Here is a 27,630-nt window from a genome sequence, read left to right on the forward strand (position 1 = left end):
CTTCTCCTTTTCCTTCACGTGGTGGGCCCTCTCCAATTTGGGTCACACTGCAAAATGAGTCACAGTGTAACCTACTTCTGGGTCACACTTTGAGTCTCGGGGTGTTTTGGGTTACACAATTCAGCCCGTAGTAGGGAATTTTGGGTTCCGTTGCAGTTGAGATCCTGTTGGGCGGTCTTAAAAGTACACCATGCCGACTAAATTTTCAGATTTAAGACATTTTTGAAACTGTAACAAGGTTAAGAGTTCTTGTAAAATTTCAGTCTTATCACAATTAGCTGCAAGGAACAAAAATACAGAGAAGAAAAATTAGACTTTTACAGTTTCACAGTTTCAAGTGCTATCTCCCCTCTCTGATAGCATTCATAGTTGATACGACCATAGTTTTTGACATTTTTGTATAACCTTGGCCTTGTCTCGTCTATCAAGTGCTCCACAGGACCAATCTCTGCTTCAGGATCTGGTTCATTAAACAAGGCCACAGACATCCTCATTCTTTCAGTATTTGTCACTGCCCTGTGCATCGGACTCTTGAATATCCCATTACTCATAATCTGCAAGAATTCATAACAAAGGGATTATAAAAATTTGAATGCTATCCAGCCCTTTTGTGTTAATGATACTTACCTGCATCTGATCACCAAGATTAACAACAAGAGCATGAGGAACAATGGGTACTCTGACCCATTTGTCATCTATCAAAACTTGAAGACCTTCCACATCTCTATCTTGCAAGAGAACTGTCATTCCTGACCTATCTGTATGAGGTTTGACACCAAGAACCAATAACCATATCGATGTATCCGGTTAGTCATATAAGGTTTTTTGGTTCAAGGTTGCGACTACCATAACACCTGACAAACTTTGATACATTTGGACTAACTAGAGGTTCAAGTCTAAGGACACCTCATAGATTATGTGTTGTTTTGAAGTATAACTAAAAGAAGTATTTATATGTTTGAAATTTGGAGAGAATTGTTGGAAATTTCAATCAAATTAAATGACATGAAGGAATGAAACATACCCTTTCATGAGTAGATTATAGTTTATGAACAAACGTAACCCTTCACATATGGGTTATATACAGTCACTTAATGCAGACCGATGTGATGAAAGTAGCACATTTTTAGCAACTTTCAGGAAATCATACGTTTCTTAAGTTTATTATTGTGGATTACAGATTTACAGAGACCCTTGTTTTTTGGTCGAGCATTACAATGACTACTAACTTACTAAAATAGAGTGAAGAAGATGAAGAGAACGTTAAACGCAACACATTGTCTTTTTGTGTTAGGTGGCAGATGTGCGTGAACCACCACACATAGGACAGTCAAATGGTAATGAGAAATTGAAATAAGCTTTAAGAGCATAATCACTGACCAAAATCATATTTGATTTTGGTATGGCTTGGGATCTTTCAATTTATCATAGATAATTTATCAAGTAAGGCCCAAAACCCATCTGACTTTGGGTAAATCTATGTTTTCATCATGTCACATATATAATATATGGTTAATTATGAATGAGTGAATTTGGAAATATGTATTATGTAATTAAATAGTCATCTCAGTAAAAATATGTAGTAATAATGTAGGACTAAATTTCCTAGGAAGAAACAAGAGCAATGCTTCTGTTAGTGAATTCCCACCAGGGAGAGGGATCGGGGGGGCGCTGGTTATGTCCCTGTTATTTAGTAACTTGTTAAATATTTGCCAGTGATTGGTGGGGGGATGGGGGGAGAGGGAGAGATCGGTGGAGGGGGGAAGAGAGAGAAAAAAAAAGTAACGGTGTAATTTGGTTATAAACTGAAGGGTATTTTGAACTTTTCATGTGCAAAAAGGTTATAAAAATTAATTTTAAAAAGTTGGGTTGGAAAAATAGGTGATCGATTAAGTTAAATTTCCCTTTATTTTTCAATCTGTGACTTTGGCTAGTCAACTTGTGGCCGGAAAATAAATAGGCTTTTGACAGTGTTCCATAACTATTAAGATTTGAAAATTATGGATCCGAAAACTATAGTAAGTCCCACAAACATCTCATGTAAGAGATGTCTCATTGAAGAATTAGGCCCGTTTGGGATTGTTGTGAAGGACTCAAAATTTACTGTGGATAACAATTCTCAATCACCCATAGCAGTTTTGTTGTTTGGTAAAAAAATGAAAAAGTACTTTGTCCCACAATTCTCAACTCTCCAGCAAAAATAGAAAGCAAGTTTGTAGGTATTTTTGAAAGCTGCAGTGAATCACAACAACAATAAAAATTTTATTTTATTCATAATATCCTTATTTTAGTAATTATAAATAGCCACATCAGTTTTACATTACAATTTATCAAACACCTTCATACTGTTTTTTGTACCCACAGCACTTTTGAAAAATATAGTTTACCAAATACTCAACTACTTAACTTCACAGCTGCTTTACTTCACAGCTACTTTTTCTCACAGCAATCCCAAACTAACCCTAACCCTCAAGAAAGCCTAGACGGACTCATATATAAAATGACCTAAACCTAGTGAAACAGTAGTATTCTGCGTGAACCTGATTTTTTGGATCTGTCGGATGGGTCTGATCGTTGTCTTCATGCGGCTTAATTGCCTGGTAGCGGTGTTTATCTTCATCTCGGTCCTAAGAAATTTGATGGACAAAACAGTGCAACCGATAAGGCGTATTGTTGACGAGGATGAGGCTAAGGTGTTGTATGAGGGGATAATGCCAGCGGCACATGCAGTCACACAGATCATGCTCTCTTCTCCTCTAGTGGCTGCTGCTGGTGCTCTCTTTGAGGTGGGGAGCTTCCGCGACTATACACTTGGACGGTGGAGCGCCGACGCTGCAGTAGGAAGTTATGTCTCCACCGGTCTGTTTACTTTCATCACGGATAAAACCAATGATGGACCACATGGTGATTTGGGGGCTTGGGTTGCTCCAATCGCTGTAACTTTGCTTGGAACACTCATCATATGGCTTCGGGACCAAAGCTCCTTCGCCTCCTATGAGATCGCCGCAGAAGATCCTCAGTTACACTATGGCGGATTTGTGTGCTTATTCTCTTCAACGCTAGCTTTCACAGCCGCGGCGACGGGGTTCCTCTTGAGGCCTGGTAATTCCTAATATGGCCCTTTTCTATTTTATTAGTCATTAATTATATTTTTATAAAATGAAAATCATGATTTTATTTCATTAATTTAATTGTAGATGCAATATTATATGGGGGTTATATACATGATGTGTGGGGAGGGTTGGTAGCAGAGCTTTTGGCAGCTCTTGTGGCAAAGAAATTCTTATCCAAGTATGACACGGGCATTATATGTATGATCGTTACAGTCCCACTGATGGTAATCTATGACGAACTAGTCATTCAAGGATTTGTTGATGCTGCCCCTTTTATGCTTTTTGTGACGGTAGTTGTGGTGAAGTTAACTACCTCTCTACTCCGAGAAGCCAGCGGTTTGCTCCATTCCAAGACAGGTATGCCAACAGGAAAGGTCATTCTGCTAGTCGATGTTGCTGCAACCCTTGGGGTGATTTCGGGTCATATTTTCACCAAGTTCTTGTATTGGGGCCGTCAATACCTTTTTGCCATTAGTGTTGCCTTGATGTTCGCTTACCCTGAGAAGGAGGATTTGCCTGCCCCTGCCCCTGCCCCTGCCATTTCCCCTGCCGTCTGAGAGATCTAAGGAGGAGAAATTATGAATTACCAATTTCTGTCTTTTTGTGTTTTGTTATGTTGCCTTAATTTCATTTTTGGGTAAACATTTTGTTAATTACGCTGAGTTTTTCGTAAATTCCAGCCTTAATTAGATGAATTTTGGATAATTTTAGTAAAAGTTATATAATGCATTGTCTAGCCAAGATCAATATATAGTGATTGTGTACCGATCGAACTTGCATCTCCGAGACTATGACATCATTCACATAGCCTTCAGAACAATGAATTAAGTTAATTTGTCTAGTTCATTTTCTGCTTGTTTAGAATCAAGTGATGATGTCTGGCCAAAAAAAATGAATCAAGTGATAATGGGGAGAAGAGACTGATATCAATGTTGGGAATTAGAGCTAATGATGGAGAAGAATCTCTTGAGAATTCAAAATGAATATCACCCTTACTAGTTACTTTCTACGTACAATGTCATGAAAAGAATGCCCAACAACAGAAAGCAGATTCAGACAAATAGAAACTCAAGAGTCGTTCCCTACCAACTGAACTCAGAAGCACGCTTTCGTTCTTCTGCCGTCGTTCTCGCGCCTCCCGACTAGAATCTTGACGCGGGCGACCGGAGATCGGGTCCAAGACCCTAAACACAAAGAAACAATTAAACAGATGGGCCCCAGGCAAATAATATCCCGGGGCCTAATCAGCTAAGTAAGGCCCAATACTGATCTTTTTTTTGATAGCGGCCCAATACTGATCTTGGCCAGTATTTTAATCCTTTTTTTAATAAAAGTAAATGTTATTAATATTATCAGAAAATAATATATTTGTTTTAATCTTGGCCTAATAACTAAATTATGATTGGAATTTGATCGTTTTAATTATGTAATTGTCACCTTGGTCTGATACATGTTTAATTGGGTTAGGCAAAAGCACTCTTGGACTGAATTTAACTATTTTCTTTCAAAAACTTTTATGTGAGTTTTTGCAGATAATGAGTAAATGGAATATTTAAAAGCCCACTGCACAGAGTCACAACAAACACAGAAAGGATGAGGGTCTCTGTGGCCATGCTTATTGAGCCAGCAGCTGAAGAAGTGATTGGTCCAGTGAATGCCTTAAAAGTACACCATGTCAACTAAATTTTCAGATTCAAGACATTTTTGAAACTGTAACAAGGGTAAGAGTTCTTGTAAAATTTCAGTCTTATCACAATTAGCTGCAAGGAACAAAAATACAGAGAAGAAAAATTAGACTTTTACAGTTTCAAAGTTTCACAGTTTCAAGTGCTATCTCCCCTCTCTGATAGCATTCATAGTTGATACGACCATAGTTTTTGACATTTTTGTATAACCTTGGCCTTGTTTCGTCTATCAAGTGCTCCACAGGACCAATCTCTGCTTCAGGATCTGGTTCATTAAACAAGGCCACAGACATCCTCATTCTTTCAGTATTTGTCACTACCCTGTGCATCGGACTCTTGAATATCCCATTACTCATAATCTGCAAGAATTCATAACAAAGGGATTATAAAAATTTGAATGCTATCCAGCCCTTTTGTGTTAATGATACTTACCTGCATCTGATCACCAAGATTAACAACAAGAGCATGAGGAACAATGGGTACTCTGACCCACTTGTCATCTATTAAAACTTGCAGACCTTCCACATCTCTGTCTTGCAAGAGAACTGTCATTCCTGACCTATCTGTATGAGGTTTGACACCAAGAACCATATCGGGTCTCGAACACTGTGGATAGAAGTTGAATCTTGCTTGCATCAGGGCTTGCTCTCCAAACAGCTGGTTTGCAAAGCTACTCTCTGCCAAATTCAACGACTTTGCCATGGCCTTGAAGAGAAGACCCATCACAAACTTTATCTTTGTTGCATATTCATGTAAGATCTCTCTGCAGTTTATATGACATTCATCTGTCAATAGAAGCACTTTAACTAGCTATAACAAGTATTTGATGTTTCAATGACACAAAGGCCTCAACCAAAAGCGCTAGCTAAGTTTATACTTCTGAATACAAATTCTATAATGCAATCTCTAGTCAATCAATAATGTTAGGTGTACCTAAAATCATTTGGATTTCTTGGCCAAAGATTAAGCCTCCTTTGATCTTCTGGGAATACTCTGAGAGTTAGACGATAGGACCAGTCGAGAACTTGCTTCTCCGAGACTATGACATCATTCCCATATCCTTCAGATCCATGAAGTTCCCGGGAGTACTTTTGCTTCTCTTCCACTGGAAGTGCAAAGAATTGTTTTGCAGCTTCACGTACCTTGTCAAGGAATGAATTTGAAATCCCATGACCTATTGCCTGAAACCCAACAAATAATTCCATATGTCCTTCAAAAAAGGTGAAAATAAGCCCAAGAAAGACATGCACAAAGATAATAAGTATACTTTAACATCTAGTGCCATGCAAAGTGCTGCCCAAGAAAATTACAGAAATTATAACCTGAAAGCACCCTGCTGAACTGAGTGCTGATCTAAGTTTGTCTAGTTCATTCTCTGCTTGGTTAGAATTAAGTGATGATGGGGAGAAAAAACTGATATCAACGATGGGAATTGAAGCTAATGATGGGGAAGAATCTATGGATCCAAAACTGGTTTCCTTAACAATATATTCAGGTGGTGGTTGATCACCATTGATGGACATTTCTTGGACATTCATTTTGTACTCTGTACTATGATCCATTAGGGGTGACTAGAGAATTTATAATATGATGGTCGTGAATGGTTAAACTTTAATAGTAGATAAAGAGATTATCTTTTTCTAATAAAAAATTCTTCCACTTTGAATCTTGATGCATGCTCTTAATTTATTTAGTCTGCCATGTCAGTGTTAGGCACCATATGACAAACTTAATAATAATTTAGTATCTTCTGGCCGGCTTGAGACTTGAGAGCAATTGCTTTAGGGCCGGGATTACTCATAACAAGGTATGCAGAAGAAATTTACTTGTCTTTTTTTTAAGCAACTTGCACGAGAAAGATGAAGAATTCCAGCAACTTGGCTTTTTCATTGCATATTATATTCATCACATTTTCCATGAGATCGAACGTGTTATTTTAATATATATATATATATGCATGTAATTATATATCGCACTACCAATGAATCATCACATCAAACAACAACTAATTAAGCAAAGCCTTAAACATTATTTAACAACTTACATCATATAATTAACAAACTAGCAAATCACAGTCTATATAAGAATGACTCTTTCAAAAGAGAAAAACAAATAAACATGTGTGAGACTGTAGTTCTTTCTTCTTAAATTATGTGAGCTTTAAGCAAATCCTTACTTTGATAACGTACTTTACAGAAAACTGAAGAACAAACTTCATAATTTAAGAAAAGAAAGCATACCCACCAAAACAAATTAGCAGCACTATTACCCCCAAGCGCAAACTCAAAGCGTAGTGGTCACCAATTTTTGCCTCATGAAAAATCTCCAAATTTGAATAGTAATCGATTTGGAAAAGTTGAAAATTTAGGAAAAATGTTTTATATATGGGTGGGAAAATAAAAATGTGGGGTTTCTTTACATTTTAATCATTTTGATTTCACCGCATGTAAAAAGGCACCATGCAGTTTGTTCATAGTATTCTGTACATCTAGAAGGAAAGCCACACTTGCATGTTTACATGTAATACACAAATTTTTTTAATTTTTTATATCTTGACTAAGTGGTCATGGTTGGCCACCAAATGATGTATTGAACATATTTGAATGATTTTTTATATGGGAGCTCTACATTTGGAAGCCATTTGGGGGTTCTTTATATTTTTGTTGAATCCTTTGTGCGCTTTTATTTTGACAGGCCTGGTATGTTAATTAGGATTGAGGATTTGGGTTATATATTGGACAAAGAAAAGATTGGAAAGGATTTGGGCTATTGCATAAGATACCAATATGGGAAGCAAATTTTCCCAAATTTAAGATCCTTAAAATTATTGTTCTAGGATCAAATGTCCCGGGGGTTGATCCCTTATAAGTCACAGCTATGATCGGATGATGATCCATTGGTCCCTACAACAATTTTACAGATTCAAATATTCTATCGGAAAATTGAAAAAAAAAAGAGAGAAGAAATACCCAAATCTCAATCGGAAAAGGAAATCTCATTATACGCCATATATGGCTTACGGGTTGGTCACACAAAGGTGGCATTGTAATTAATGATATTAATTGTTGGTTGGAATTAATTATATTAATTGGTGATTGGGCTGGGACTTGGGAGTGGAATTAAGGAAACATAAAAGATAAAAAGGCAGCGCAATAAAAAAACAAAACCAAAATGAAACTATGTGGACAACTAAATACAAAAAGACAGCATTAAATTAATATATGTTTCCAAGAACAAATAGACAGATAGCACTAAATACAAAAAGACAGATAGCTCAATCTCATATATTTCAACAAGAACAAATGAGATCTACTTTGCCTCTTGCCCTCTTCCTCATCTGCAAGTAGTGAAACCCCTAAAGCAGAAAAGAAAGCACAATGTCTCACAAATGCTGTATTTGCCACCTATTACGCCACTTCCTGCAGGTGCATCTTGTGCCTGAGCACCAGAAGGTGGTTGCCTCAACCTTGAGGCTATTTGCTGGAAAGCTCTTGGTAAATGTGGTAGGCACGTATCTGGTGGCGCGTAGCACTTTAAATGTGGTGGACCTTGAATCTGATACTATGAGCTGTGATAAAAATCTTTTTCATTGTGAAATCGGAGCTTTGATTCCCACATTGAATGAGGGCACTTCAAATCAAATGAATGGAGGTCAAACATTTTATCAAAAGAAGAGACAAGGTATGTTTTCTTTTTAGTTGAAATTTTGTTCCAAATTTCAACATTATTGTTCTATTACTAATACTTTACATTTCTTCTTTTGTCCTATTCTACAAAAAATCAATGGTGGGCATGCTATTGCAGCTGCTGTAGGCCTACATGTTGCCTCAACCTTGAGGCTATTTGCTGGGGAGCTCTTGGTAAATGTGGTGGGCACGGATCTGGTGGCGCGCAGCACTGGGAACTTGGTTTATGACTCATATATAGTCTACGCAGATTCACCTTGACAAGGTGGAATGGGAGGACTGGGGTGGGCCTCATTGTTAGGACTGCAGCTGCTACTGCTTGGAAGGTTCCCACGACACGTGATAGGAGCGTGGCAGGCCTATCGTTCATGTGTGGCTATGGTATAGCTTTTCTGAGAAACAAGTTCAACCCAGAAGTCGAACCACCTCTGCTTCCGGTGGCCATGCCAAAGGAGAACCGGGAACGAGCTGAAGATGAGTCGAGCGAAGTAATGTTCGTTATACTAAGGTGCGCATATTCCCGGGCACCTTAGTATAACGAACATCACTTCGCTCGGCTCATCATCAGCTTGTTCCCGGTTCTCCTGTGGCATGGCCACCGGAAGCAGAGGAGGTTCGACTTCTGGGTTGAACTTGTTTCTCAGAAAAGTTATACCATAGCCACACATGAACGATAGACCTGCCACACTCCTATCACGTGCCGTGGGAACCTTCCAAGCAATAGCAGCTGCGGTCCCAACAATGAGGCCCACCCCAGTCCCCCCATTCACCTTGTCAAGGTGAATCTGCGTAGACTATATATGAGTCATAAACCAAGTTTCCAATGTTGCGCGCCACCAGATCCGTGCCCACCACATTTACCAAGAGCTCCCCAGCAAATAGCCTCAAGGTTGAGGCAACAATGTAGGCCTACAGCAGCTGCAATAGTATGTCCACCACTGATTTTTTGTAAAATAGGACAAAAGAAGAAATGTAGAGTATTAGTAATAGAACAATAATGTTGAAATTTGGAACAAAATTTCAACTAAAAAGAAAACATTCTTTGTCTCTTTTTTGATAAAATGCTTGACCTCCATTCATTTGATTCGAAGTGCCCTCATTCAATGTGGGAATCGAAGCTCCGATTTCACAATGAAAATTTTTTTTATCACAGCTCATAGTATCAGATTCAGGGTCCAATTGTTTGAACAGGATATGATTTGTACTTGTCTGAACTGTATTTATGTGGGCCAAACATCTAATTCTAACAAACTTTTGTCTTTTGTTGTGAGTTTGAGAACTCATGTCATAGCTTCTATATCGAATCTTAATATCAGAATAGCTTATATAGTCATGATTCAATTCAGATCCACTGCACTTACTTTTGATTGATTTCTAATTTTTCGGATCTGAAAGGCAACCCGAAATGGGTCCTAAAACCCAAAATTTCAACTTCTAAAATACTCAAAATAAATCAAAAAATTCATAGGGGAAATGAAGCCCAATGTGAGGGGAGAAAAACCCACCAAAAATTTGAGTGATCGGAGGCCGGCGTTGGCAGGAATCTAGCGAGAGAAGTGGTGACTGTTTGGGTATTTCCGGCGTGTTTCCTGCTGGTGAGGGTGGCTGGCCGCGTGGTGGAGGCCTGGTGGGGGTCGGCGCCGGCGAGGGGAGGTCGCCGGGAGATGGCCGGCGAAGAGAAGTCTGGCCAGAGGTAGGCGCGCGCAGGGGAAGGGTCGCGAGAGAGGAGAGAGGCGCAGGAAAGAGTGTTTTCTGAAGAGAGATTAACCCACCAAATCAGAAAGGCAAAAAACATAAAGAGGCAGGGGCAAAACGGGCAGCACACTGTCGCTTAGCTACAGTATAAACAGTAACGCCTCTTCTCACCGTTTAGTATATATAACTAGTAATTGTGACCGCGGGTGTGAAAAGCTTATAAATGTGCGGGAAGACTAACAGAATTTAAGTGGATATGTGATGGAGTATTTTGTATCCACTAAAGCTAAAAATGTTATGAACTCTTATAAAACTGATAAAACTGCTAAAAACATTATGAAAGTTGATACAATTACATTTTTTATAATAGTTATATCCACCTAAGCCTATTCTTTTTGGTCCATGTAAGGCAAAATGAATGCCCTGCGCAAGAGTGCCTCAATATTACTTTAAGTCTTCAAGGTTTTTTGGGCTAAAGAGGTCATCAGGGAGGAGCTTGACTTGGACAGCCTAAACAAAAGAGAAGTAAATCACCATTAGAGAGAACATTAGAATCTGTATAGACCACTAAGGCTAAGAATACACACATCGAAAATGCCTCTATTTGTCAATGTAGCCAACAATCAAGGCCACCAGAGGAAGTTCAGAGATCCGCATATAAAAGTTGAAGCAATTATGACCCTTGATACAAATTATTGAATCAAGGAAAAAAGTCATTACTGTAAGAAAGAATGACTAACATAAAGAAAACGGGTGGCAGACCTGTTATTTCTAGCAACTGCCAATGATGCTACCACCTCTGCAGAGAGAACATATATAGGACCGTAAGCATGCAGAAAGTATTCATTCCCAATCAGATGTCATGATTTCTCATACCTGAAATGTTTGTGATCATAATTGACAAATAATAAATCATGGACATATTTATAAGGAAAAATAAACAACCAATCTCACAGGTAAAAGCTCTGCAGCGATAATATGAAAATTCATTTACCATTTCATTTTGGTGTCAGTGATCACTGGTCCTTTTATTCATGCATCCAATGTAGGCTTGTGAATGTGTGTGTTCCTTAGCTAGAAGTGTTGCTAGTTCATTACTCCTGCCATTGTTACCTCCAACCTACAGAATAAATAGATAAATGAATCAATATCAATAGAAAACCAAATAAGGAATATTAGGGCCGTAAACAAACATGAGAGAGAGAGAGAGAGAGAGTCATTTCATAGTCAAGGGCTCAATGGACTTCTAAATGTTTACAAAAGGAACTGATGAATACGAATAACGTTTTGCAATGAAGGAATATCAATTAGTCTTGTATAACATTCACTGGGCCTCTGCCTTGAGGTTCAATCAGTGATACAACTAACAGGCTATAAACATAGTTCATTTCTAGCATTTAGCCATAAGCACACGAACTTCTTTAAAGTCAATATAACTCAAAATCAGTTCCTATACATGTACCTAAACATGATAAAGTAACAATTATTACTGTTAATGATCATAAGGTATTCATTCATTCAAACTTGGAACCCATTAATATATCAAACACCCGTAAAAGAAAAAGAAAAGATGTATCATAACAATTGTGTACATCAGTGAAAAGAAAAATTCAGAAGAATATGTCTTTTTACGATGGTTCTATGCAAATGCTAAAGAGAAGTATTAACTACTACGTTTTTACTGGGATATGATGTTCCACTTGAAAGCAATTCAAATAAAGACCAAAACTTTTCAAATGCAACAAAATTAACAAACAATGACTATGAAGAAAGACACTAAATTTCAAAATCATATTGTTTGGGAACATGGGACATAATATAGAAGTGACCCAGAATGATCAAAACTCACACAGACAATTAATCAAACACTTAGGAGCATACTCAAGCGAGTAAAAAATGGACTGAGAAAGAGCATACCCAAACGAGAGTTTTGGATCGGAAGATTGATCAAATACTTGATTTCTCTCTCACTCATCTCCAAAACCCGTTTCCTTCTCGCACAACCCTCTCTCTGTCTCTTTCTCTCTCTATCTGTAATCTAACCTAAAACAGACCAAACCTTATCCAGGTGAATGACCAAAAAGGGCACACTCAACCCCACTATTCTCACAATGGCAAGCGGATTCCAAAAAAAAAATAAAAGATGTGAAGGGAAACAGAAGAGGAGCATGACGATGGCAAGGGGCAAAAAGGAAAGAGAGCGAAATCACCAAAAGGCCCAAACAACCCACCAACCAGACAAAAAAAAAAAATCAAACCAGGGGGTAAAAAAGTCTTTTTACGATGGAGACACTGTTCTAAAGCTACAGTAATGAATAGTGCTGGACTTCTCACGCCTTTTAGGCCCGTTTGAGATTGTTGTGGAGGACCCAAAAGCTGCTGTGGATGACAATTCTCAATCACCCACAATAGTTTTGGTGTTTGGTAAAAAAATAAAAAAGTGTTTTGTCCCACAATTCTCAACTCCCCACAGCAAAAATAGAAAGCAAGTTTGTAGGTAATTTTGAAAGCTGCAGTGAATCACAGCAACAATGAAAATTTTATTTTACCCATAATACCATCATTTTAGTAATTATAAATAGCCACAGTAGTTTTATATTACAATTTACCAAACACCTTCATACTGCTTTTTATACTCACAGCACTTTTGAAAATATAGTTTACCAAACACTCAACTGCTTTACTTCACAGCTGACTTTACTTTACAGCTGCTTTACTTCACAGCTGTTTTTTCTCACAGCAATCCCAAACTAAGCCTTAGTATATGGGAAAATATTTTGTACCCTAATCTAATCTGATGTGGCAAAATTATTTTACACACATCATTATTTATTTCGAAATCATATTAATATTTTTTTTGTTAAAAGACAATCTTATCCATCTAAAATTAATAATTTTATTTTTCTATGCTTGATTTACCAGATTTGTCATCATTCATAATCGCATTTGCATATTATTATCCTTATTAATATAGTTAAAGTAATATTAACATCAAGGATGGGGATTAATAATGTATAGACACTATATATTTATGAATTTTTTTTTTCTTCCAATATACTATTCATGGAATATTGTTGGAAGACTAGATGTGGACTTCAAAAATCAACCTAAACGAAAAAACCCAATGAATTGAAATACCAGAATTTCTTGGCCATTGTGAAGGCCAGAATACCAAGGCCATTATCATGAACAAGCTGAAGCCTTATTTTCTGAACAATTTGGTCAAGGCAATTAGGATATATTCCAATTGATTCCCCACAAGCCCATGTAGAACACACTTGATACTCCATTAATTAATCAATATTTTCTTCTTCACCAATCAGTACTCGACGCTCACTAGTAATTGGCAGACCCAACTCAAGCCCCAACAAATTAATGGAAACCCCAAAGTCCAAACCAATCAACCCCTTATTCCTTTCACTAGTCTCCAAAATCAGCAAACCTAGGTCTCCAAAATCCAATCCAAATCCCCTGGGCAGTAGTATCATCAGTGGCAAAATTCTATAACATTCTAGAGGACTATGATGTAAAGCAACTATATAATTATGTCTACAAAAATTCTAGAATAACAAAGAATTAAAATCCTCTTTTTTGTTGAGCACTAAAAATTCTCAATCATGATATATCACACCATTTTGCTATTATAACCCACATAAGACCTAAAGATTTTCATGTTAATCTCTCTATGTATCTTGAATAAGGTGAGATCGTTATGAAATTGAAGAGATCTTTTGTACTTTATTTTCATGTGATTGATCAAAAAAGTTAAATCAAGTTCAAGAAACTTTTGAGCTCAAGAACAGAACAATATGCCCATGGCATATTTGTATCGTTTCCTTAGTAAAATTCAATAGCAAAAAACAATATAAGAACTTTTGTGAGTTTATAGGAAGATTGATAGGGCGGTGCTGGGAAATAAAGGGTGATGTGTGCTTGCTTGATGGGAATGGTTATGATTAAAACTTAAATAATTCAATAAAAAAGTGGATGTAAATTAAGAAAGGCTTTTTTATCCAAATACCACCTGAACTATAGGGGTGTGCTCTCATACCACCTAAACTTTTTTTTCTTGTCAATTTACCACATAAAATTATTAATATGTGCTAATTTACCACCTAACATTCATTTTTCTGTTAAATCATCAAAAAATTTCCTAAATTTTCCATTTTGTCCTTGAATACAATAAAAAAATAATATTATTTTAAAAACTTTTTTTAAAAATATAATTATAAAAAAACTTAAAAAGTAAAAAATAGAAAATGGAAATACCTTTTTTTTTAGGGGGTTTACTTAGATTTTTTTTTAATATTTAAAATGCTTTTATCATATAAATTGACGAAAATACCCTTGAAATAAACAGAAATTTTAACTAAAGTGACGGTAGGTGGTAGATTGGCCAATATGTGAAAGTTCAGGTGGTAAATTAACAAAAAAAAAAAAGTTTGGGTCGTATTTGAGCACACCCTCTATAGTTCAGGTGTTATTTGAGTAAAAAAGCCATTAAAAAATTAAGAAACACAAAAACTTAAGAGTTGAAGAAAACTTTAAAGCATTTTAATGAATTATTTCTAGAAAAAAGATCATTGTCAAATGTCAAGAAATTATACTAACTTTGGAATGATTTGTAGGGAAGAAAGGGTGTTTTTATTATTATCTTTTTTTTTTTTTAAGTAAATGATTATAAAGTCCAAATTTGAGCTTTCACTATTTTTAAGACCCAGGTCTTTTTTTTATTTTTGCAGTAGGCCCAATTTATACCAACCCGGTCCTTTTTTTCACTTCTCCGTTTCTTTCTCCGTCTCTCTTCAATTCCTTTTCACATTTCTCTCATTTTTCTCATTTCAAACTTAGCATCATTCTCTCTCTCTTCACTGTCACTCTCTCACCTCGATGCATCGCCGTCCGGCCATGGATGGCAGCGAGATCCACCTCCCCGTGCTCGCCTCTCCCTCCTCTCCCTTCCCATGGCTTTCGATCGTCCATCTAGTCACCAACAGCAACAGATCGATGTGAAAGCCGATAGTCAACTCCGGCGGCGATCTGCTTCTTTCAGCCACGACGAGGCACTAGATCTATAGGGTTTTGTTCTTCTCGTCGTTCTGAACACGACGGTACCCTCCGATCTTTCTTTCCAGTGTTATTTCTCTAATGCCCAACTGCCTAAGCAAAACATACACGGACCGAATTTTGCACAAGCTTGCTTTACCTTTACTCCAGGCTTTCGTGGTGAGGCCATCTTTCTCTTGAGCTAGAGTTCAATTGGTCAAAACCCAACATTAGAGAGCAGAAATAATTACTCTTATATATGTTTTATTTTAATCAGACTAATTATGTTGAACCAAGCATCTGACTTGATGTTGATAGATTGCTATGCCTAGTCTTTCCATGGTAAAGATTGACAACTCTCTTGAGTTCCTTATCCTTGCAAGTGATGGACTTTGGGATGTTGTCACCAATGAGGTTTGCCATGAATTTCCATTTTATTTACTCGTGAACTTTTTGTCCATGGGCTTGGGCATGGTGCAAGGTGAATGACACCGTGCCTTTGGAGCAGTAAACTTTTTGTTTTTTAAAAAATGAATTTTGACATCTAGCCTTAAGCAGCTGCCTGGTTTTTTCATATAAGTTATGTGTTTTGTATAATAGAAGGATTAAATAGTATCTTTTGGAAAATGATTATTTAACTCTATCATTTTGAGTTGTGAGTGACTCATGATCTTGTGGGTAGTTCCTTTGTGTTCCATTTCATTTCAAATAAACTTTTTCTTTTTTTTTCCTTGGTTGATACGTGTATTATCATACTTTAGTAGTCTATATTTTATCACACTTGAGTTACCTTTTGATCTACTATGATTTGTATTGGATCACATATATGTTTGTTTTCAGAGCTTAACAAACGTACTACTTTAGAAGCACTACATGAAGCCTTTTCTAAGTTTGGTGAAGTAGTTGAGGGTTTGTTGTTCTTCTATTAAATTGTATATTTTTTTAAATTTGTTATTTCCTTTGTAATTTGTTAATTCCTTTGTAATTTGTTAGATTACCACAATGGCTTGGGCAGCCAGGCTTGGTTTGAGGATGGAGGGCTTGAGCTGCTGCTGTTGTTGTTGCAGCTGCTAATATTAGCAAAGACAATTGCATGATAATTAGCATAATTCCTTCTAGTAAGAGGAAAAATGTTAGCATTGTAGTATTGGTCAAGTTTCTACTGTTGCTACTCCAATATCAATTTTTAATTGAAAGCAAGATGATAACTTTCTACTAATTACGATATTCCTAAGCATTTTATGTTGTTGTCTTTTGTAGGTTTTTGCTCAGATTCTTTTACTTTATTCATTATTGTGGTGACAGTTTTGAGCTTTGTAATTGAGTTTGGTATGCATTAGGTGATTATTACTGTCAGACAGTAGCAATATGTGATTGTTATTATCAAATAATAACAATACAAGATTGCCATTACTGAACAATAGCAATAAGTGATTGTCATTGCCGGACAGTAGCAATAGGTGATTGTCATTGCCGAACAGTAGCAATAGGTGATTGTCATTGCCGAACAGTAGTAATAGGTGATTGTCACTGCCGGGTAATAGCAATGGGTGATTGTCACTGTCGGGTAGTGACAATATGTGATTGATACTGTGTGACAGTAGCAATTAGGTGATTGTTACTGTGTGACAGTAGCAATCAGGTAATTGTTACTCTCTGAATTTTGTAATTTTCTATGGTTTGAATTTTGGTGATTGTTATTGTATGACGATAACAAGATATATTAGTTATCTTCAACAGGTGATTGTTACTGTAAGACAGTATCAATAGGTGATTGTTACTACCAAATAATAACAATTTCTGATTGTCACTGCCAGACAGTAGCAATAAGTGATTGTTATTATCAAACAATGATAATACTTGATTGCCACTACCCGGCAGTAGCAATAGATGATTGTTACTATTCGATAGTAACAATTATATTTACTATTAAAACGTAAAAGATTATGGATGCCTCATCTTGATTTTTTGTATTTTATATTGATTATTATTTAATATGTTTATGACATGAAAATACATAAATTATTATTTGTTTTTTTTTTTGTAGTTTATGTACCAATTGGTACTGAAATGGAAAAAAAAAAATGGCATTTTAAAAACACTGTAGCGCTGTTACTGTAGCACTGTTTTTTAAAAAGTGGGCCGCTACAGTATTTTACTGTAGCTCTTGGGCCGGATGAATAGTGAATTTTAAAAAATGGACTTAAAAAATTTTTTACATAATTTTTTAGAATGTTTTTAAAGATTTTGAAAAATATTAAAATGATATTTTTACAAAAATAATGTGACAGATAAATTATGATATGTCAAATATTTGAATTGATATGTGCACTCTAGCATTGCCCTTAATATATATATAATTTCTATTTTCTAATTTGATTAACCAAAAATAAAATACGCCTCCTCATCATAATTGTTACGTTTCTTATGACTTTATGAGTTACGACAACCCCATGAGAGTAGGGACCCAACGTTTGTGTGGGTCCCACTAAATATTATTCCGAAAGATCCTAATATTCAAAAGTTATTGAGAGCCACAAACCCAACCTCTTCCGTGGCGTAAAACATGCCCCAATACCCAGTAACTCCCTTCCTCACTTCTCTTCTCTGAAGTCTACAGTACCCACCAAAATCTTCAGAGAACAAAACGCACAAATTCGGAGAAGAAGACGACACACAAATGGCGAAACTCACACTCAGAGCAGAGAACTCCTGCTTTTTCTCCCACAACACAAGCTCACCCTCACGTTCCTCCTTCGTCTCCTTACTCAGACGACGTCGCTTTCTCCGCTTCCCTCCAAAGCACAACTTGGAATTCAGAGCCTTCTGCAGCATTAAAGAGAAAGAAACCGTCAAAGAGAGCAAAAGAGTCAATGGACTCCCCGTCGATAAGGTCCAGCGGGCGGGTTCGGGTTCGGATTCCGAGGGGGAATCGGGTCAGGAAAGCGGGTCCGGGGAAGTGGGCTTTGATTTGAATTGGCCTCCGTGGAAGAACATACCTCAGAGATACAAACTCATTGGCACTACTTCGCTTGCCTTTGTTATCTGTAACATGGATAAGGTACTTCTGGCTTTACTAGCTGTGTTATTACTTATTATTACTCTCTTAGGTAATTCAACGAATAAGTATCAGTCTTGTATACTTGGATGCACTGCTGCTTGATAACGATTCTGGTGCAAAAATACAAGTGGGCGCAGTTTTTGGGTTGTGGGTTTTTTGAAAATTCATGCATTTTGGGTTCAAGCATATAGCAACTTTGTTTTGGCGGGTGGCTCTCCGATTCTATCAATATGAATGATTGATTACAATAGGCACTTTATAATGTTAACCGGGTAACGTGCAAATGAGCTATTGGTCTGGTCTAGTGGTGCACGTAAAAATGGGGTCTATAACATACTGGGTTCGAGCCTGGACAACAGGGAGATAAGGTCTTTCACATTATGTAGTCTAAATGATGATCCACGCTACTTAATTAGTCAGTTAGTATGCGGAGCTATGAGTATTAGTTTGGTTCCTTTTGCATTTAGGATTGAATAAGTTTGGTTTATTTAATTGACAGGTGAACTTGAGCATTGCTATAATTCCAATGTCACATCAGTTTGGTTGGAGTTCGTCCGTGGCAGGATTGGTTCAGTCGTCATTCTTTTGGGGTTATGCATTGAGTCAGTTGCCTGGGGGCTGGCTTGCTAAGATATTTGGTGGGAGGTTTGTTTATTAAAGCTCAATAAACTTTTTTAGTATGTTTCATCTATACTATAATAAATGAAAAAACGGAATAAAAATTAAAATCCTAAAAAGAACCTGGTTTTTTTTTTTCTTTCTACCAAGACTAATGATGTTTTAAAAGCATTTTGAGAAATGCTTGTTCATTGGTCTTTTAGCTAGGACAGTTATGTCATGCACCTATCGTTTCTTCTAATGCAGAAAAGTTCTTGAGATTGGAGTATTAACTTGGTCATTGGCCACAGCACTTGTCCCTGTTGTTGCTGGATTTACACCCGGTTTAGTTTTGTCAAGAATTCTGGTATGATAATCTACTGCCAGTTCTATTTTTAATTTGGAATCTTTGTAATCTGTCTGTCTTTTTACTGCATGAACATTTCCTACTGAATGGTTACTGTTTGTTCCCAGACTTTTTTGTGTTTGATAACCAAGTGTAATAATTGTTCCTGTTACTTACTGAGGGCTATATTCTTTCAAGTACAGGTAGGAATTGGAGAAGGTGTTTCCCCATCTGCTGCAACTGACCTTATTGCCAGGCATGTATGACATTCGTATATTATATTCAGGGTGTACACAGTCTTGATAAACTATATTGTATGACTAACTTGATATATATATATATATATATATATATATACTCTGCTTGTTTTATATTCAGGGTCTTCTTATTATAGAATATTTGGCTTAAATTCCGTGCTATAGGTTTTTTGTTCTTCTTTTTGTTAAATAATCTTTTACCTCATGCAGAACAATACCTTTGGAAGAGCGCTCACGGGCTGTAGCATTTGTCTTTGGTGGTCTGAGTGTAGGAAGTGTTGTAGGGTATGCAAAAGCCCCATTTAATTTGATTGATGATTTTCGGAACTTTGTGTAACACCAAAAAAAAAAAAAAAAAGAAGAATTTAATCTAATTTCAACATGAAGGATTTGGTGTCATCCTAAGTCTGACTTGGTTTTCCTATTGTGTTGACATATATATTCATTGTGTGCTCAGCATTCATTCTTATTGAACTGCTTGCAGGTATCTTCTAGCTCCTCCCCTTATCCAAAATCTTGGCTGGGAATCTGTATTTTACATATTTTCCCTTTTGGGGATAGGTTGGTGAGTAGCTGTCTCTAACTCACAGAATTGCCTTCTTTTCTATGAAGAATTAATATCCTTAACTTCTCCCAGTAAAGTGTAAGAACTTATTTATTTGTGCAATATGCCAGGAAATCTTGATCTAATTTTTTAAAAAGAAAATATTATTGTTTTTGCTGCCCGCTGAAAATGAAAGAATATAATCTTTTTGGGTTTTCTGCCACGTCCCAACCATCCTTCTTAGTTTATTATAAAAGAACTTGGCCAATTTGATAATGTTAGCTCTTTTCCTTTTATATTGTTACTGTGAAATTTCATTGAAGTCTGGCTTTATGCTCTTGTTGTTTCCTAAATTTTGATATATATATATATATATGTGTGTGTGTGTACATCTTGAAGGTATTTGGGGTTTCAGTATCTTGAAGGACAAGCCTCATGGGTTGGTGAATCAATTCCACGTGAGCACTTAATTCCTTTTCTCCATATCATCAATATTCCAAATATGTTTATGCCTTGTTTTTCACTTATTAAATCTCTTGCATAGTGATGACTCTTTTTTCTTCAAAAGTAATAAAATTCACTTGGTAGGGTCCCAGAAGAAAACATGGAATACTTCTCCGAAAGAGTTGGGTGACTCGTTGAAGGTATGATTCTTTGTGTCATATGTGTGACTTGGGGCACTGCTAGTGTATGACAACAAACCGATTGTGATGTAGCATATTTGACATATTTAAAATAAGCCCGCAAACTTTAAGGTGTAGTGGACATCAATATCATCCCTAGGCATCCAGTTATCCAGACAAGGTTTAGAATATGAAAATTTAGTCAATTATAGTTAGGTTTAAGCTGAATTCAGTGTTTAGAATGCCTAGTTCTGCAGTTCTTGTCCGTGACTCCATTTAAGAGCCAGATTTTGGCTGGAACTATCACTAACACCATTCATATTTAACTTTTTCAACATAGAAAATCAGAGTTCTGTTGTCTTAAAATGTTGTTCCATCTGGGGCAACATTCATCAGCTGTATGATCTTGACCCTGTGTGCTTGGCTTTGGTTATTTTGAAATTGAAATGAACATATTACCAGTGGCCAATGCTTGCTTGCAAAAGCCGAATGCTAGGTCAGTCTTGTTATTAATGCCTCTGTGATGAAAATCAAAAAGCATAGAGTGATGAATTTTAAATTGTACAGGTCGTCATTGATAGATGTATTCAGAAAATAACAGAAATCTTTGAATTCATATAATTGCTTTTAAGTCTTATTATTATAGATTATATCTTACTGCTAACATATAGCTATTATTATATAGGGTCTTGGTTTCTTACTTGATTTCATTTGATAGGATGTACCGTGGAAGGCATTTTTCCAAAATCAAGCTGTATGGGCTATGATATATGCTCATTTTTGTGGAAGCTGGGGTCACTATACTTGCTTAGCATGGCTTCCTACCTATTTTAGGTAATTTATGCAGTCCTTACCTTTGACTTTGTTCTCATAATGATAGGGGGGTATGATTTCCTTTTTCATCTATTTAACTCTTAACTATTGTCTATTATATTTCTTTTTCCAGTTTCAATTTTGGCTATTGTGAGTTATAGATTAGTGGCACTTGTCATCAATGGTGATCTGAGAATTATTGTGCAAGTTATTTAAGTTTTCTATTGGCTGTATATGTTCATCATAAGTTATATGGTAAAGAAAGAAAAAAGTTTTATATTCTATATTAGACTACAATATGTACACCTTAATACGTAAGGTGTTATATTTGCTTTAAAGAAAGGATTAGCCAATAACATGTTTGATTTTAGCTCCAGTTGCTTAACTTTTTGGATGGAATTTTCAAGCATACTCTTTTTCTAGACTAAAGCCATCAAGTGCACCTAATTTATATAATTCACCAACTTAACACAGAAGAAAAGCGCAAATAATACATACCCAATATGAATAGACTAACAGACTTGTTTACCTGGTCCAATTAGGCTTAAAAAGTTAACTACAGCTATTTTATAAAGGTTATGTGTTGTTTTTTTGTAGAAAATGTAACAAGGTCATTGATGCAATACCTTGTGTCTATGAAAGTTTAGTTTGCGAGAGAGAACAATTTTTTTTTCCTTGTTATGCACTCATGTTATGATAAAGATGCTAAAATTTCAATTAATGTGATATGCAGCCAGGAGTTGAACCTGAATTTGACAGAAGCTGCATGGGTAAGTCTAAAAATGCTAATCACTTGTTTTTTCTTAGCAATTCAAGAAGGAATTAGTTATTCATGCCTGAATATCATGATCTGTGGTGTCATATTACATTCAGATAACAGAATTAGTATTTTCCTAAGAATGTGCCTCCCATATTGTGTCATAAAGATCTTTTTAACTTGTGAGAAGTGTCAGCTCAATCTAATAGCCAGCACAATTTCCATGTTTTATTCACTTGGGTGTCTGGTCCAGCATGGTAACTTGCGAATTCTATGCACTGTTGCAAAGTAGAAACAATTACAAAAAATGCAATTATTAGAAAAAAAACAAAAAACAAAAAACAAAAAAAATTAGGAATGGCAATCATTATATATATGCACAAGATATTGTCAATTTAGAAAAAACATTTACCTTTCTATGTCTGAAGGTGCATCAAATATTCAGTTGTATTATGGCAAGGGTTTTTATATTTGTTTCAGGTCTCTATTCTTCCTCCATTGGCTTCAATCTTTGTGACTAGCATTGCAGCGCAATTTGCTGATAACTTGATTTCTAGTGGAGTTCAAACCACTACGGTAAGGAGATATTACAAATGATCACTTTGTTGTATATGATAGTGTCAGAAAAATCCAATCTAGTAGAAATTTGTAGGTTTTTGCAACAAGAAATAAGAAATTCTAAGCAGTTTTCTTAAGTTAGTGGATTCACTTTATTTTGCTTATTTATTTGCTTTCTATTTTACTTTTGAAATACATAATAAGCTTGTAACTGTCATAATATTAGTTTTGCCTAATAAGTTTCTGGTTCAGTTATCATGCCTTGACTTGCTATTAACTTTTTGCATTGAACTTCATTCTTAAGGTTTCTGATGACTTTGTTTTGGTATGTAGGTTCGAAAAATTTGCCAAACAATTGCCTTTTTGTCTCCTGCAGCTTGCATGACTCTTTCCTCTCTTGATCTAGGATTGCCCCATTGGGAAGTTGTGGGGATTCTCACTGGTGGTTTAGCCCTCTCAAGCTTTGCTTTGTCAGGTACAGAACAATCCAAAACTTGGGCCTGGTTCTCGAGAATAGTGAATAGAATCATTTAATTTCCTTACACAGTACACTTTTTAATACAATCATTAAAATTTTGCAGGACTTTATTGTACCCATCAAGATATGTCACCTGAATATGCAAGCATACTTTTGGTATGTAAATTTACAAGGACCCAAAATTTTCATTTATGTTCCAGAAGATGCTATGAAGCATCCTATTAATCTATGTGGGCATGATAGTTTATCCCAGCTCCTCAAATTACTAAATCTCTGATCAACTAGAATATCAAAATTCAAATTTTCTACTCAGGGTATTACCAACACTGTTGGGGCGGTACCTGGAATAGTAGGTGTTGCCCTCACTGGCTATCTTCTTGATTCAACTCATTCATGGAGTGTAAGCAACCACTGTTATTGCTTTTTAACTCTTTTATCTCTTTCAATAGCTTATATCCTTGATTTGTTTACCTCCACAGTGTTTATTTTTAATTCACTTCTGTGTTATGCAGATGTCATTGTTCATTCCATCAATATTTTTCTACCTTACTGGTACAATTGTTTGGTTGGCGTTTGCCAGCAGTAAGCCTCAAACCTTTTCAAAGAGAGACTGACCTTTTTGTGCGTTGGTTTGTTTCTCTTGAATGAAGCTTCCATATTCAGGGAATCTTCATTCACTGTATTACTAATATTAGTATATTACCACTGGGCAGAAATTAACATAGTATTCACTATTTGGTTCATTCTGTACATCTAGAAGTAAAACCACACTTGTATGTTAACGTGTAATACACAATTTTTTTATTTTTTATTTTATATCTTGACTAAGTGGTCATGATTGGCCGCCAAATGATGTATTGAACATATTTGAATGATATTGTACAGCTGCTTAAGGGTTCACATTGTATACAAGGTTTGGAAAGGTCAAAGTTTTTGTCATTTACATCTCGTCCATTTGTGCACTTTTTCTTAAAGTAGTTATGAAGAATGACTTTGCGAGGCACCTGAATTCTCCCTCAGGATAGTGTCTTTGATCATTCTAGTCTTACTGGATGCAATTTGATGGCCTCTTGTGCACTGAAAATTTGACATACTGGGTCACAGTATAACGTGAATTGCTTTTTTCACCCTATTAAACTTGAATCCTCATTTGTATTCTTCACCCTACAAAAAAAATGATATAGTTGAATTGTGTTTTCTCTTATTTGAGCAAACACTATGTGGTAGCACTCCCTACCTGCAAGCAGGGGGAACAACATATGGTATATGAGCAAATACAATTGAGTATGGACCAACCAATATTGGTTTTGTTGAATTTACATATACAGGCTCTAACTTAGGTATGTTCCCAGTTGAATCTACGTTCAAAATGTTTCCATTAAGCAGCATGGTTTGGCTGTGTAAATCTCCATCCTTTGCTGTTAGATGGTATTCTTCTCTTTGTTTTCCACTTCTGAAACCCTGAGGGAACTTGGTCGTATTTGATCTATAAGACTTGTGAGACTTGTGTTTATGCCGCAAAGTCCAAGAACTATTGAAGGCAACGCTGGCTTGAACGGTGGTGGTATTGTGTAGGTTGATCAAGAGTACTGTAATCCCTTTCTGTACGATGAAATGGTAATTAGCTCCAGAACAAAGAGAATGCTATCTTCATTTATATTAAAGTTGGGGTATAGACTTACAGATGATTTTGCACAGTGTGCATAAGCACGTATCTCTTTTGGTCCAGTAAAGCTCGTTGCCAGTACATTTCGTCCCATTAATCGGTGCCAAAGAAGAGCACTGGTATGGCAAAAGCCAGAGCAAAGCAGCGAGAGTGTTAAAACATTGTCTAAATTTAAGAGCATCAAATTATATTGTCCTAATACATTGATAAATTGAGTTTTTAAGGTAAGATCATTATGTAGAGACCTGTAGTAGTCTGGATTGGGTACGAAGGTAGTAGTGTTAAGCAAACCATAGTTTCCACCAATCAATGTCTGTCTGCAGTACGTTTTGGTATCAAAAGATGCTGACATACCAAGCTGATCCAAGTACCTGTTTGTAACATCCAAAATATAATTATGAGTTGGAACTCAAATAAGAGAGAACCAAAGAAGACGCTCAGTTGTATGGCCAAATTACCAGAAACTAAAGACAAATGAATTGGTGACAAGGTGGTGGCCGCTGTTGTAAGCACCTCCTGCTTCCCCCACCCATGAAGTTGCTGAAGTTGCAGAACTCTTGAGGATGCTATGGAGGTTGCGAAATGTGTTAGCCTCACCATCAAGATAGGACGGATCAAGAATCTTTTCAATAAGGTGTTGATCAACACCTACAATACATAAGTAAGATCTCTATATCAATATGAACTTGGGAAAATAAAGGGAAAATGAGAAGTTTCAGAATCTGTTTGTTCAATCAAAGATACCTGGCCCTAGATTATATATATGGTGGCTGACCACGTCTAAGGATGTGGTTGTTTTAGCTGTATAATCTTTTAACCATGTTGCTTCAAAGAATCCTCCAGGTGCTATGACAAATGGCTTTGGGTCAATACCCTTATATGTATTCTGTAGTATATTTTGCAGAGCAGCCGTGTCATGGGCATACTGAATTGCTGAAATTGTTGTTCCAATTCCATGTCCGGATAATTCGTTCCCTGACCAGCGTTGAAATATTTACCTTCAGTTTTTCTAGATAAGTACAGTGAGAACCATGTAACAAGAATAAAACTTTCAGACAAACTTTAGTAGGAAACTTGGTAGCTGCAATTCATGGAAGGCAAGGTAACATTATTTGCGATGTTTAAGCACATTTTGGTTCATCATTTTACAAATGAACCCTTCCACTAGACTTACAAGATTCCCCGTACCCCATATTTTTGTTCAGCATTAACAAACAGTGATCTTACCAAGCTCCCAACCATGTATTGTGTAGTTCTTCTTGACAGTATAACGGATGAAAGACTCAGAATTGGTGTAGTTCCAAGCTCCAGTTGCAGTACCATTAAACTGCAGAGTTCGTCCAGGGAGAGCATTTAATCCAAAGACAATCTTAGCCCTGCAGTAAACCATGGAATAATGTTAAGTGCTGTGGATTTTAGAAATCTAAATTTTAATGAAGCAAAAGGAAGATATTATTTTTTACCCAGCTTTCTGGAAAAAGGAATTTAATTCATCCCATCTTTTCATTGGTAAGCACCCCTTAGTAAAACCAAACAACTCTGAGGTTTTCTTTTGAAAAGGTGTACCACAGGGTTGCTTATTGTCTTCTGTATCATAGATGACCTTATCTTGCAAGGTACCACCCAATCTAAGCTTCAATGGTGAGAAAGCTGCACAATTAGCAGAAGTTAGTAGATTTTAGGCTCCTCATAAATGATTATAAACTAAGTTTTGTGAATGGAATTGCATAGAGAGAATAAAACACTCTGTAATGAAACAATCAGATATCAAGGAATTCTTACCCTTTATGGCATTTAAGAAGATATTGTTGTTTAGATCCTGCACAAGAATGATCAATTAAATATCAGAAAACATTACAAATGTTCAAAAGTTAAACAAGAGCACCTTTAAGTTTGCTTGAGAAGAAAAAGGAGACTACGAAAGAGCAGATTTTAGATTTATTTAGTTGTCCAACGGCTTAAAACTAATTACATTTATAAGATTTCGTAATAATGAATGAGCAAATTCGAACAAGAAAGGGAAACCGATAGAAGAATCTATTTCAATAAAACAGTATGCCCAAAAAGTTTCTTCTTTGTTACTGAAAAAAAAAAAGCATAACAAAGAGAAAATAAGAAAGAGTGGAAGACCCTCAAGGAAACAGAGAATACAATTATGAAACTCCAAACCCATATATGATTACTAATTTTCATATCTTGCAACTAGGAAACGTGCTAATTACAAATACATACATATATATTATCACATAATATAAGTGGAAAAAGAAAATGGAAAGAAGAAATGTATGTGGAAGAAACATTTATATATACCAGATTAAGGAGAGAAGCACGACCCCAGCTGCATGTCCCATAGTCACACTTCTCTGGAGGCCACCAATCCAAAGTTGCACAAACAAAATCATCATCAATCTTCCCAATGGCTTCCTTACCATTAATGCGAACAGTCCCTTCAATAATCCCTCCCCCTATGCCCTGTGACTGTGAATTTACAGAAACGAAGCCGATACCAAAGAAACACACCCAGAAACACAACCCCACCGGCCAGATACCACAACCCATTTCCAGAATCTATACACAAATGCTCAAGATCTCACACTCTCTCTCTCTCTCTCTCTCTCTCTCTCTCTTACTTCCTCTTCTCTCTCTACATATGGTTGAGGAACCAACCCATGAAAAGTGAAGACGTTACTGCAGAGTTTGCCTTT

The 27,630-nt window shown here is 36.3% G+C and overlaps 3 protein-coding genes and 1 long non-coding RNA gene across 5 annotated transcripts; 1 reads left to right on the forward strand and 3 right to left on the reverse strand.

Annotated features, from left to right (window-relative positions):
• Window positions 1-317: 317 nt before the first annotated feature.
• LOC147285693 (codeine O-demethylase-like) lies at window positions 318-7,219 on the reverse strand. Of its 2 annotated transcripts, none has more exons than XM_086243712.1 (4): window positions 6,121-7,219; window positions 5,732-5,979; window positions 5,231-5,561; window positions 318-554 (listed from the first exon to the last, which is right to left on the reverse strand). In XM_086243712.1, exons 1-4 carry the CDS (start codon window positions 6,358-6,360, stop codon window positions 318-320), a joined length of 1,056 nt encoding a protein of 351 aa, XP_086099838.1. In that variant the 5' UTR covers window positions 6,361-7,219. The 2 variants fall into 2 exon arrangements, with proteins under 2 accessions (XP_086099838.1, XP_086099837.1); XM_086243711.1 differs by lacking the exon at window positions 318-554 and adding an exon at window positions 4,801-5,157 and having other exon boundaries at window positions 5,732-5,990; window positions 6,111-7,219.
• A 2,928-nt stretch (window positions 7,220-10,147) lies between these two features.
• Window positions 10,148-12,193, reverse strand: LOC147285694 (uncharacterized). Its single transcript, XR_015122481.1, has 4 exons — window positions 12,097-12,193; window positions 11,174-11,299; window positions 10,942-11,055; window positions 10,148-10,689 (listed from the first exon to the last, which is right to left on the reverse strand). It is a non-coding gene; the product is annotated as an uncharacterized LOC147285694 (long non-coding RNA).
• Window positions 12,194-17,788: 5,595 nt separating this feature from the next.
• On the forward strand, window positions 17,789-24,207 carry PHT4;5 (phosphate transporter 4;5). The gene is made up of 15 exons (XM_086242815.1): window positions 17,789-18,286; window positions 18,786-18,931; window positions 19,151-19,250; window positions 19,433-19,485; window positions 19,697-19,771; window positions 19,971-20,051; window positions 20,430-20,488; window positions 20,619-20,674; window positions 21,372-21,487; window positions 22,200-22,236; window positions 22,704-22,799; window positions 23,115-23,256; window positions 23,363-23,415; window positions 23,573-23,659; window positions 23,772-24,207. The coding sequence occupies exons 1-15, from the start codon at window positions 17,906-17,908 to the stop codon at window positions 23,871-23,873; spliced, it is 1,584 nt and encodes a 527-aa protein (XP_086098941.1). The 5' UTR covers window positions 17,789-17,905; the 3' UTR covers window positions 23,874-24,207.
• A 184-nt stretch (window positions 24,208-24,391) lies between these two features.
• On the reverse strand, window positions 24,392-27,623 carry GUS3 (glucuronidase 3). Its single transcript, XM_086242814.1, has 9 exons — window positions 27,236-27,623; window positions 26,708-26,744; window positions 26,389-26,575; window positions 26,153-26,301; window positions 25,670-25,900; window positions 25,384-25,573; window positions 25,171-25,296; window positions 24,942-25,041; window positions 24,392-24,861 (listed from the first exon to the last, which is right to left on the reverse strand). Exons 1-9 carry the CDS (start codon window positions 27,482-27,484, stop codon window positions 24,493-24,495), a joined length of 1,638 nt encoding a protein of 545 aa, XP_086098940.1. The 5' UTR covers window positions 27,485-27,623; the 3' UTR covers window positions 24,392-24,492.
• Between the last annotated feature and the right edge of the window lie 7 nt (window positions 27,624-27,630).

Source organism: Dryas octopetala, chromosome 5 (genome assembly GCF_963921425.1).
Source record: "Dryas octopetala chromosome 5, drDryOcto1.1, whole genome shotgun sequence".
NCBI lineage: Eukaryota > Viridiplantae > Streptophyta > Magnoliopsida > Rosales > Rosaceae > Dryas > Dryas octopetala.

Coding starts and splice junctions, on each gene's coding strand:
- LOC147285693 (XM_086243711.1), bottom strand. CDS start 6,360: ATGGATCATAGTACAGAGTACAAAATGAATGTCCAAGAAATGTCCATC. Junction 5,562..5,731: donor AGAAATCCAAATGATTTTAG/GTACACCTAACA, acceptor TATAAACTGCAG/AGAGATCTTACATGAATATG. Junction 5,158..5,230: donor ATCTTGGTGATCAGATGCAG/GTAAGTATCATT, acceptor GAATTCTTGCAG/ATTATGAGTAATGGGATATT.
- GUS3 (XM_086242814.1), bottom strand. CDS start 27,484: ATGGGTTGTGGTATCTGGCCGGTGGGGTTGTGTTTCTGGGTGTGTTTC. Junction 26,745..27,235: donor GTGCTTCTCTCCTTAATCTG/GTATATATAAAT, acceptor ATTCTTGTGCAG/GATCTAAACAACAATATCTT. Junction 25,574..25,669: donor TATATATAATCTAGGGCCAG/GTATCTTTGATT, acceptor TATGTATTGTAG/GTGTTGATCAACACCTTATT.